At 38.6% G+C, this 12,381-nt stretch overlaps 1 protein-coding gene across 1 annotated transcript; it reads left to right on the top strand.

The window, feature by feature from the left end:
- Positions 1-301: 301 nt before the first annotated feature.
- LOC115824152 (probable E3 ubiquitin-protein ligase HERC3) lies at positions 302-10,598 on the top strand. The gene is made up of 20 exons (XM_030788258.1): positions 302-539; positions 630-744; positions 844-914; positions 1,123-1,344; positions 1,619-1,710; positions 2,217-2,347; positions 2,622-2,749; positions 3,033-3,106; positions 3,343-3,467; positions 3,630-3,689; positions 3,788-3,893; positions 3,997-4,189; positions 4,273-4,433; positions 8,244-8,387; positions 8,830-8,996; positions 9,076-9,139; positions 9,225-9,283; positions 9,594-9,777; positions 9,908-10,007; positions 10,384-10,598. Exons 1-20 carry the CDS (start codon positions 302-304, stop codon positions 10,596-10,598), a joined length of 2,649 nt encoding a protein of 882 aa, XP_030644118.1.
- Positions 10,599-12,381: the final 1,783 nt, after the last annotated feature.

The raw sequence follows: 12,381 nt of genomic DNA, 5'->3' as shown, positions 1-12,381 counted from the left end.
CCTTAAAATGAAGCGGGGCAATGCAATCCGGTTGAATATTTTGGTTTCGTTTCGCGGGAAGTCGTGCAAATTTCACGTTTACGGCAGAGGACACCGAAACATGACATACAAAAAAGCAGAGACAGTTGCCTGATAGGCATTGTGTGCTTGAACAAATTAGACCATTAAAGACAAACCTCCTTCTGTTTTTAACTGCGTTTCATACTTGAAAACGTCTCGGATCCTTTCATGATAGACTTCGGCGCTACTGGTAAATATCTCAGTACCCCTTGTTAAAGTAACTCTATGAGGTTAGAAGGACATGTCTACTGCTCAGACGATGCTGATGTACTATTGGGGCGCGGATGCAAGACCGGGCTTCGGTTTGGTTAAACATGGCAGCCTACAAACCACAAATACAGGAATCCACCTTGTGTGCTCCAAATCTAAAATTCAGAATGTGGCAGTTGGGAAGAAACTGGTCGGCTTTATACGCGGCGACGGAACTGTTTCTGTCATCAGATGCCAGGGTGACGGACTCGCTCTGGCAGGGAGACTAAGTATGTACGTTTTTAAATGCTTACATTTAAAATAACAGTGTTTGCTATTACTGTACTATAAAAGTTTTCAATTTAATTTCATTTATTCAGAGCACTTGGACTTGAAAAAAGACAAGATAAAAGCCCTCAGCTGTCAAGAGTCTCAAGCCGTCCTTGTTTCTTACGACGGTAAAGTCCTGTGTGTAGATGAACTAAATGTCCCCAGGTGAGTCGTCTCCTCTTAATCCAGTGGTCCCCCTACTTAGGTAGTTTGCCATCAACTAAATACGTTATATACACACTAATATTTTTCCCTGATCTCCAGATCTCAGCTGCGTGACAAACAGGTGACTCAGGTCGCATGTGGAGACCACCATTCAGTAGTGCTTACACATGGTATTAATGCTGTTTACTCAGATGTCATTGCAATCAGCATAAAACTGAACTGTTTTCGAAGTATCGTTAATTTCAAGTGGTTCATCATATTTCTCTGACAGAGCTGCACCATTAAAAGTGTAGCTTCTTGGTCACAGTAATTACTTTTGGATTCATTTTACTTCATCAGCTGTAGGCTGACGTTATTGTCTTCCTGTCTCCCACCTAGATGGTCAGTTGTTTACATGGGGTCAGAACTCCAGTGGTCAGCTGGGCTTGGGGAAGGATGAGCCCAGCACTCAGTCTCCAAAGCTCCTCAGTTCTCTGTCAGGGATCCCCTTGGTTCAGATCAGTGCTGGAGGAGACCACAGCTTTGCCCTGTCTCTCTCTGGAGCTGTTTTTGGCTGGGGGAAAAACAACGCCGGACAGCTGGCCCTCGGAGACAACACAGGTCTCTCATCATATTTGTTTCAGAAATACTGTGGGATAATACTGGGTTATATGTTATTTAATAAGAATGAAAACATATGTGCAGGCAGTTCTGTGTAACAGACATATAAACATGCATTTAAAGACTTTTAGAAACATGTTTCTGGTTGGAGAAATTTATATTTTGCATTCACATTATTGCTCAGTTGGGTGTCAGAGTCAAACTTGGACACAGAAACCACAGGCTTGATAGATTTGCAACACTTTGAATGAATGCCCTTCTTGGCTTCCCACAGACAGGGATGTTCCCGTCAATGTGAGCAGCTTGAACTTAAAGAAAATCATCTTCATCTCCTGTGGGGAGGAGCACACAGCCACTCTGACAAAGGTTGTGTTTTGGTTAATGTGATAGATGCGTCAGATAGTGCTGATTACATAGTATGGTGTTACAAGTCCCTTGGAAGAATATTATCCTTTAAAACTTTTGTAAGATATTTCTTTTTAAAAGAAAAAGCATATGAATTAAGAACAAATATAAAGTCAGATAAGAAACCTGACGAGAGTCTGTAAGACTTTTGGTAGTAAGAGTATATGTTTAACTCCAAAAACACAACATGCACTGTGACCAGAGATAACAGCTTTAAAACACACACACACACACACACACACACACACACACACACACCCTCAGTTCCAACAGTATAATTTGTTACTGTATTCCTATAAACATTCATTTCAGAAATCCATCAATAAGTCTAGGAGAATGATGGCTGACAATTTCTAACATAAGATATTTATTGAAATACAATGCATTCCATCAGTCATGAAAGACCTAAATGTTTTAAATGATCAAAAGCTGAAAGAAATTAAATCCATCTATTATATTTTTTTCAGGGAGGTTTGGTGTTCACATTTGGATCAGGTTCTTATGGACAGCTTGGACATAACTCACTCAGAGATGAACTTCGACCTCAAATTGTGGCTGAACTCTGGGGTTCAAAAGTGTCTCAAATAGCCTGTGGAAGGTACTTTATAATCTTATTTAATAGTTTTTGTAATAATAGTTTTTGTTTTTTTCCTGTAGCTTCGTCAGTGCATTAGGATGCAAAAGTCTTTATTTGCCTTGCCATGTATGATTACGTTGTGCTCTGTGGTGAAGCATATGTATTTTAATACACGGCACCACGGGAATAGACTTCATTGCAGTGTGTTTCATTGTTAATGCTGAACAACATAATCATGGATGTAATCCTCGAGGTCGATTCTCATGAACACACTTTTCATATGATTTAACTGAAGGCACCACACATTAGCATTCGTCAGATCATCACAGAAAATTTACTCTTTTGGATGTGGAGAGCAAGGACAGCTGGGAAACGGTCAGAAAACCAACCAGTGTGTGCCTCTACCCGTTCACCTGTCAACAGGTAAACACATTTTATCTGTAATCTTATGATATAATCAGTGTTGTGATCAACAGTCCTGCCTTGATCAACACCAACCTTTTAATAATCTGAACAAATTATCAGATCTGTGAATACAGACTGTAGATATAGACAGTCTCTGTTGTGTTCATCCCAATTTGCTCATCTTTGAGGCAGGATTCCATTAATGAAATTACTGCTTACTGCCCTTTTCTTTGACTTCTGTTTTGTAACTTACCGTGCTCTGTTTAGAAATGTACTAATTTCTGACTGATTTTTTCATCAGAGCACAATCAAAATGGGTCAGTTGAGAGAATTCGTGCTGGAGGGAACCATTCCTTTGCCCTGTGCCAGCAAATGGTAAGATTCTGACAGCTTGAGACTTAAACAATAGTAGATGTGAATTACAGTGAAGGAAGGAACCTGTCAAACGAGTCAAATGAGTTCGTGAACACACTTTGCATATTCTTTAAATAAAGACACAACACTGAATACTTCAGAAAAGATTCACTGTTAATGTTACATGAATTCCGCTTATTAACGAGCTATAAATAGCTTTGATAACAGTGGAGAATATCATGGACTCTTTTGCACAGGGATCTGAAAAAGGATTAACCAATCCCAAAGCCTCCTCAAATAGTCATATAGTGACACTAGATGACAAGATGATTGACAGGTGGATTTCTGAATGTGACTCTAAGGCATGGAAAAGCATCCGATGGTAACATCATGATTCCATCTCACTTTAAATGTTTGTCAGAGACAGTTTTGGCAATTTGTTTGTGTTGGATTTGATTGATGTATAATTTGCACAACACTAATTTAAGAATCCATGTGAGATTCAGCTGATACATTAAACCAAAAGAAATGTTTTTAACTGCAGGGAAATAAAAAAAATCTTCTCATCGGCAGCATGTGTTAATGGGAGTTTTATTGAGACAAGGTACAAAGTTTATTTCTGATTCATCTTTGATTTCTCCTATTTTCCCTTATTTGGCTTTCATGAAATCTTTTGTTTGACACATTTGTTTTTCTTAATAGTTGTGACAAACACTTCCAGTCATCAGTGGAGTATTATGGTCTGGATCTGTCCTTGGCACGTCTTGCGTTTGAGAAGTTGGCTAAAAAGGAGAAGGTCTTATCTGAGGTATCACGCTGCCACTGAAAACTGTGTAGCATATTTTGTTTACGTCGGGGAATTAACAGCCCATGCTAATAACAGTACACTTTACCTGGTCCGTTTGCTTCAGGTCAAAAAGGTGGTTGAACACAAGCTGCTTCCTTCTCTGAATCCTCGTCCTGCTGGAGTGGAGGCTCTGAGAGTTTACCTCATCTTACCTGAACTCCTGAGGGTTCTACACGAACATTATCTTGGGACTGACCTCACTGTGGCACTGGCCTCAGCCATTCTCAGCCTGAAACCTGATTGGCTGAAGGTCCTGGGTAAGAACAACTTTTGTAAGTTTTTAGATTTTTCTCTGATATGAACACAGGTATTGTTCTCACACAATGTGCGATTCCAAAAGGTCACTACTGGTCCAGACTCCCTGACGTCTTCCTGGAAAACCTAGTTAAGACATTTCACCTCCAGTCTCATAACTTTCTTTTGGACATGACTATGAGTGGTCATCTCAGATGGTCAAGCTCTCTGGAGAAAACTCTGAAGGTTCTGCAGAAAGTGTATGAGGTAAATAAGACCAACCATTGATGTGACTGCATAAAGTGACTATATTAACTGCAGAGTACTAATAATGGGTTTTTATTTTTTATGTTAAGTCCACCTGCCTAAACCACCAAAAAATTGCAGCCAGACATTTCCAAGTAAAAGAAGTCAGTTCCATCTTTACTAAGGTTAGTATCATGCAACATGTGCTAATATTGAAAATAAGGAGAAATGTCACTTTTGTCCTTTAAACAGAAAAATTTTCATTCTACAACAATTTCATTCTACAGCTGAATTCACTCCTTTACACACCGCGCCACTTTTATCTGTATGAACGCTCAAAGATAGAACGTTACAAGGTATCGTCCTTTCAAACCTCTCTGAACCCAGTTACATTTTAGAAACAACTGCAATTTGACTGCAGTTCTATTTTACTCATGCTTTTTTTTCTTTTATATTTTAGGACATCATAACTCATTTGAAGCCATTTTCCTGCATCTTTAACTTGGAGGACAAAAGTGCTCTTCTCAGGTTTGAGCACGAACAAATGAGTGTGGGTTAATTAAATTCAATTAAATATAATTATATAATGTAAACCATGATTTCTCAAACTATATTAGTGCTATTTGTAAGGATGTATCATAATACAAACAAATAGCAAAAATCAAAACCAAACTGATTAACAGGTATAGGTTTATTCTGAGCAACTGAATTTTCACAAACCTCCACATCCCTTATCATACATAAGTAATGATGTTGTTAGTGCATAATGAAAAGTTTACATTTTCACAAAAGTCTTTAGATGTCATCATGTTACTTTGTGTTACATGCTTGTGATTATCTCCAATGTGTCTTTTCTTAAGGTTTTCTATGGGAGATACACACTAACAGTGAACAGACAGACTTTACTGAGGGATGCTTTTCAGTCACTGCGAAACAATGTCCTCAACGGATGGGCTTCACTGAAGGTTGGTTAAATATTCTTTTTTTTTTTTTTTTTTGATTTAATGCTGATTCTTCCTTTTCAGGTAATATTGGGCCTCATGCAAGAACCTCTTGAAGGAACAGATCAATTCTTAAGTGGCTTGTACGAATGATTTAGGAGATAATTTCGCATTTTGAATTTTCTCTTTAGCACAAACACAATTTACGAGTGGTCCAGACCTAAATTTCTCACTAGTTGATTTCATATTTCATTACTTTGAAGCAATTTTGAGTTTGACGATCTTGTATTCATAACTATTTTGACATTATCCTGTTTGGCTCTACAATTCAAATTAATATAATTCTAAATTTATTCATGTAGCCTAACGATATCATCATTAATTTAACTTGGCTATTGATGCTATTGTATAACAGTACAATATCAATATGAACATCTCAAACTGCAAAACGACTTAAATTATACTCTAGTAGAAGGTTAATTTGTCTCTGTATGTGATAAGGTCAACGGGAAATGTAACCAGTGGCGTCATGGCTGACTTATCTCTTTTGGATGCCTTAGTGCGTCAGGCCTTTGGAAGAGAGGGTGTCTTTAGCCTTATATGGTATTGGGGTGTTAATTATGCTAATTTACAATTCTCATGAACGCGCACCGAATTATGCACAGGTGGCATTCATCATGTTTACGAAGGGTCATTTACACAGTTATCTGAAGTTAGGAGTTAGAATCTGACGTGGCACTCTCGTACGAGCCCACCGTATGAAAAAAAAGCTAAGAGGAATTTAAGATAAGAATACACTGTAAACCTGAATAAGTTAGCAGAACTTAAAAAAATGAAAGCAACTGATTGGTGTAAAATTAAGTTAATTAACTACAATTTACAATTTAGCATTTAGCAGACGCTTTTAGTCAAAGCGACTAACAATCAGTGCATCAGTCGGATTCCTAATACCTCATAAGCAGACATCGCTAAAAAGACTGAGCATCAATTTACTCCTTCGTATTGCGCCCCTGGAATTCTTAGACAAACATAGATACATAGTTTTTTTTTTTTTTTTTTTAAGGAAGGGGGGTTAGGCTTAGGGGGATAGGTGGGTTCTGAAGAGGTGGGTTTTCAGTTTCTTGCGGAAGATGGTGAGGGATTCCACAGTCCTAACTGTATGAGGGAGGTCGTTCCACCACCGAGGGGCAATAGCAGAGAAGAGGCGTGGTCGGGAGGAGCGGCTGCTGGGTTCCCGAAGTGAGGGGACTGTCAGCTGACCAGAGGTCATAGAGCGGAGGGTTCTAGTAATGGTATACGGAGTTATTAGGGACTGAAGGTATGATGGGGCGGAGCCTCTTGTTGCCTGGTAGGCCAGTACCAGTGTCTTGAATTGGATGCGGGCAGCTACCGGAAGCCAGTGAAGCGCAGTAAGCAGTGGAGTGACATGAGAGTCCTTCGGGAGGTTGAAGACCAGGCGTGCAGCGGCGTTCTGCACGAGCTGGAGCGGCATGATGGCGCAGGTCGGTAAGCCAGCCAGTAGGACGTTGCAGTAGTCCAGGCGGGAGATGACAAGAGCTTGGACCAGGAGCTGGGTCGCCTCTTGTGTGAGGAATGGGCGGATTCTCTTGATATTGTATAGGGAGAATCTGCAGGATCGAGTTACTCCCGCGATGTGACCGGAGTAGGTCAGCTGGTTGTCGAGGGTTACGCCTAGGTTTTTGGCTGCTGAGATGGGGAACACCACAGATCCCTCGATGGTGATTGCAGTGTCAATCGTTGGGGAGTTCTTTGCAGGAAAAAACAGAAGCTCAGTTTTCTCCAGGTTGAGTTTGAGGTGGTTAGCGGACATCCAGGAGGCAATGTCAGCTAAGCAGGCTGCGATGCGAGGCTGAACCTGAGAGTCAGAGGGGGGGAAGGAGAAGAACACTAAAGTGAGAAGTTTTCAGAGCTAATTTTTTTAAAAGTTACAATTGCTTGTACTATTTAACTGAAGTTAAATCAAAGTACTTATTATATCAACTTACAAATTTTTTAGTAATATGCACTAATGATGTAATAATTCATTTAAAATGAAATTAAGGCAACAGAACTTAAAGGTTAAGTTAAAACATTGCCTGTTTCATGTTTTGCTTACAAGACTCTGACCCAGAATTAGGTTGTTGTCTCTGGGAGCTGGTGACGTTCTTTTCAGTCACCGGCCTGCTCACACAGCCACAGAAACAGTGCCAGATATCCGAGGTTTAGTTAAAGATGGTTATGTCCTGATATCTTCGTACAGAGGTGAGATTCTGACTTAAAGGCACTCAGTCATTATTGCACAGATGGTAGCTTCGCACCAGTGGCTTGTCAGTCAGGCACTGTATCAAATGCAAATTAGCTGTAATGGTGACTGTAGGGACGGTTCTCTTTTTTAAAAGCTCTTTTCAGTCGCTGTAGAAAGTTCACCAGGTCTAATGTAAGTGGAGGTGCCTCTTAAGTGACTTAATAATCTGGAGTTCATATTACTTCATCCAAAAGAGATCTGAAATTAATTAAAAGTTTTTAGTTTACATGACTCAAAATTGTTATAACAACTCAAAATTTTTTAAATCAGTAGAACTTTTCGGGTCAGTAGGACATTAAGTTTACACAACTAAACAGAATTAAGTTATTTGAACATTCAGTAATACAGTGTGCAAAAATGTTCTTGCATGAGGCCCATTGAGCTGAAACATATTTATTCAATGACTCTAATGACTTTGTTTTTATTTATTTATTTATTCATTTATTGTGCTTAGGTGAAACCTTAAGGGTTTTGGAAAAATGTATATGTTAACACTTATTCTCATAAAATTTTGTGTGTGTGTGTGTGTGTGCGTGTGTGCGTGCGTGCGTGCACATGTGCATGTGTGTTTGTGTGTGTATTTAGGTGGTATTTGATGGGGAACCTGGAATTGATTGGAGGGCTTTGTCACTGGAATTCTTCACTCTCCTTGCTAAGGATATCTTGACTGCACAACCCAAGATAGCGGAAATCTCTGAAGATTCCGGTTTTGCCTGGTTCACTTCAGATGTGCGTTTTAATCTGAACAGCAGAGAAGTTCAAAAGCTAGGGTTAAAGGAATTTTTGTTTAGGGCATGTGAGTTTGCTATACTCCCTGGAGTTTTGAGTTCATGAACCAAACCTGGGTCAAGTATGTATTTTAATGACTGGGCCCAGCAGCAAAACTTCAATTGTTTTTCTTTTTTTTTTGTTAAATTTCATGCTGGTTTACCAAACTCCATTGTCTGAGTTCTAAAAAGACTGAGTTTGCCAAAGCAATATTAGACATCACATGAATACATATATGTTGAAAATAACGATGTCAGAGGCCAATCATACAAATTGTTTAAAAATATTCAATTTGACCCAAATCTGATACAATTATCTGTTTATAACATAACAACTGCAGCTAGAGGTAAACAGCAACCTCTCAAAGGTCTACATGTTTACGGCTCTTTCAACCTGTTCCCAGGACTGTGGCACTACAGATGAAGTCTACTTGTTTGGCGTTCTCTGTGGGATGGCCTTGTACAATAACTGTTTGATGAACTTTGGCTTTCCTTTGGCACTTTTCAAAATGCTCCTGGGTCAGAAGCCAACTCTGCAAGACCTGGAGGAGCCATTTCCCATTGAAGCCAGGTACACTGATGATAATCTCCCTTTTCTAGACTTACTCAGTGTGCTTGAAACTGAAAATTCTCTTTTTTTCACAAAACAGGACTTTAAATGTGTTACTTGAGGAAGATGAAGAGGGTGTGACAGAGCTCTACTTGAATTTCACTGTAAGTAACTGTAACATTTGGCCCTTTGAAGGAGAGGGGAACTCACTTTGGGACGCATATACATTTTAAACCTCATTTCTTACAGGTCAGAGGCCATGAGGTTATTCCAAATGGAGCTCAGATCCCAGTAACCAAGGTCAACAGGTACTTTATCCATTGTCCTTAATGCTCCCAGATGTTAAAGCAGTCTCCCAGACCTGAATTATTGATTCAAATGAATGAATTACAGTTAAATTTGACTTTTGGCTAGGACTGTTACGAAAACCAGGAGTTCTAAGGCCCACTAAAGGACAAAGTGTCAGCCAGTTACAGCAACAGCATATCTTTTGTGGCAAATATTACTGTAGTTTTTTGCAATTGACTGTAGTTTTAGGTTTAGCGATTTATGAGCTATCATCAGTAGCATTCATTTACATCCTGAACACTGAAAAATATCTGCTGTTATCATTCACAGGCAAGAGTATGTGGACCTTTACATTGACTTTGTTTTTCACAAGTCAGTGAAGCAGCAGTTTGAAGACTTTTCAAGAGGCTTTTCTCAGGGTTGTCCCATTGACACATGGAAAGTGTTTCTTCCAGAGGAGCTCATGGCTGTTCTCTATGGCAACACTGAGTACAAGTGGGAGCTACTGAAGGAGGTCCTAAAATTTTTTATTTTTTTTTTTAACTACTGTGCATTTACCTGTTCCGCTTCTCTTTTCCTGTCATTTCTTGAACGATAGTTGTCTGTTTTGTACGAACGATTGGTTTGTTATTTCCCTGGTACAGAATGTAGCCTATGAAGGTTTTATACCGACTGAGGAGGTTATCCAGAATTTTTGGAAAGTCTTCTTTGAGCTTACGAAAGACCAAAAGAAGCTGTTTATGAGTGAGTCTGCCTCAGTACAAAAAATGCACAAGGAGAGTTCATATCAGTAATGAATATCAATAATGAGTTGTTATTTGTAATAAGAGACAATAAATAAAACACACACACACACACACACACACACACACACACATCATATATATATATATTACAGGCTGTCCTTTACTTTTGGACTTACAATTACCATCCCATTAATCTCATTTTATTTTTCTTTATGAGTGGTGACATCTAGTTGTGATGTCTAATGACAAGCATTCCATCTGCTGTACAATTACACTGGCTGGTTGTATTTGTTATTGTTTGGGTCTCAGTGTATTTCTATTGCCTGGCCTCATGCATTTTGTGTCCCCTGTTTCATTTTATCCCATTTTTTCAGAATTCATCTTTGGAACGTATCTGCTGCCAGTAGGAGGCCTGTCCAAAAGGCAATTGAGGATTTCCAAGTGGGTTCTCCCTGACCCAGATGAACATCACCCTAAGGGTGAATGTTGCTTTGGGAGATTACGTCTTCCTAACTACAGTAACATCAGAAGTTTACATGACAAACTTATCAATGCTATTACCCACTGCAATGAATTTGGAATGGAGTAAACTTTTTTTTGTTATCTTATAGTGCTCTTTGGGTTGATTTCGGTTTAATTTATTTCTTAAAAGTCGAAGTTTATTTTATGAACTCCTTGAATATGTGTATGCAGAAAGAAGCATGTGTATTGTAAATATGTGTTTTAATGTATATATGTGATTGTAAAAACATAGCTAATCAACGGACAACTTCTGTTGCATCTGTTCCAGAGGTTTGGGATAATTTTGGTTTTCCCGATAAATTATCACAGAACTGGGGACAAATGTGTTTTGTTTTGTTTTTTTGTTAATGTGGACACTCATCATTACTGGAACAGCTAATAATTTAAGATATTTTGTAGCTTAATTTAATCAACAATTTAAGATAATTTATGAAATGCTTGCATTAAACTAAGTTTGGTTTAGCACTTTGGAACCTTTCTTTATCTTTTCTCGATAGCTTTTGTTGGATATGTAGCTACATGCTGTGAACTTTTAAAAATTTAAATCTGATGCTTCTGTCTTTATGGGAAAGGATTATATATTTTCTCAGATTCCATGATAAGAAAATCAGACTATACTGGGACCATTGATCTAATATGCTGTTAAATATCACATTACTGTATGCATTCCAATGTCAGTACCACTGTCATTTATATTCAGGAGTAATAATACTAGCTAGGTCAAAACACTTTGCACTTTTAAAGACTGTTTCTTTTCTTTTTTCTTTTTTTAAAGTGAAAAATAAAAATATCAGCACACGAATAAAAAATGTGTGACATCAGTTACCCAAAATCAGTCAACAGATGAGCCAGTTTTTGGATTTCTATAATATGTGTTTTGTTAATTGTATTAACTGCAAATAGTTTAGGATTCTATGTCTGAATGTTTCATTGTTCCATGTGCACTTTAAATGCTACAAATATCCCTACTCTTTATAATGCTGTTAACACATTCATGGTGGCTGTTAAAGATTATTTATCCACTCTTGGTCTCGAACTGAAGTTGTTCTTGAAAGATATCCTTCCTACCGTTTTTCTCAGGTGCCATTGCCTCGTGTTGCTTGGCACTACAGACAACATAGCTGGCAACCCACAAAAAAGACAGCAGCAACTGTTGTCATGTGTGCTTATCTTAGCTCATGCTAAACTTGTTTCCATTGCTATTGGCTGACCCCAAAGCTGATTAGCACTAACTTCAGAATGTAGCCTTCACTATATAGATATCTGATGTGCATCATTTTCTTCTCACTTTCCTGCACTTTCACTCTTACCATACCACAGACTATTCACATGATCTGTCACAGCTCACCGGCTGGAAATATAAAAGTAACTTTACTCTTTGTGTAAACAAACGCATGGCATCAGTCCAAACATAACAAACGTGTTGCATTTAACAATCCTCTGTGTCCGCGAGAGTTATACGTTTAAGAACGCTATAAAATTGCTGTCTATTTTGAAAACCGGTTTTAGAAACGTAAAGTGTACTTCATGAAACGAAACCTTGATTGTGTTATTGCCGCGAACTCGAGCGGAGCAATGTGATTTAGTCGAAAAGTTTAGTTTCGTTTCGTGAAACGCAGGGCAAGTTTCATGTTTGCGGAAAAGGATACTGAAACACGAGTATTCTCAGTGCCTTATCCGCTGCTCCAATAAATCTGGACTGTGACCGTTATAAACGTTTCACTGTTTCATATTGAAAAGCTACAGGGATCCTCTCATAAGAGACGTCAGAGCGTACCTGTCAGTCACCGTCACAGCAGCATCGGTAAATCATTTTTGGACTGGCACTGAAGTAATTCTATGCAACTAAA

This window comes from Chanos chanos, chromosome 11, assembly GCF_902362185.1.
Source record: "Chanos chanos chromosome 11, fChaCha1.1, whole genome shotgun sequence".
In the NCBI taxonomy this organism is placed as follows: domain Eukaryota; kingdom Metazoa; phylum Chordata; class Actinopteri; order Gonorynchiformes; family Chanidae; genus Chanos; species Chanos chanos.
Note: the sequence above shows the minus strand (reverse complement) of the source record. Positions and strands in the feature narration are given on the sequence as shown.

Bases quoted from the DNA above. Each gene is read 5' to 3' on its own strand.
- LOC115824152 (XM_030788258.1), top strand. From the start codon at position 302: ATGTCTACTGCTCAGACGATGCTGATGTACTATTGGGGCGCGGATGCA. The intron at 3,107-3,342 runs GTAAGATTCTGA...TCTTTTGCACAG, and splicing joins TTGCCCTGTGCCAGCAAATG to GGATCTGAAAAAGGATTAAC. The intron at 3,894-3,996 runs GTATCACGCTGC...CGTTTGCTTCAG, and splicing joins AGGAGAAGGTCTTATCTGAG to GTCAAAAAGGTGGTTGAACA.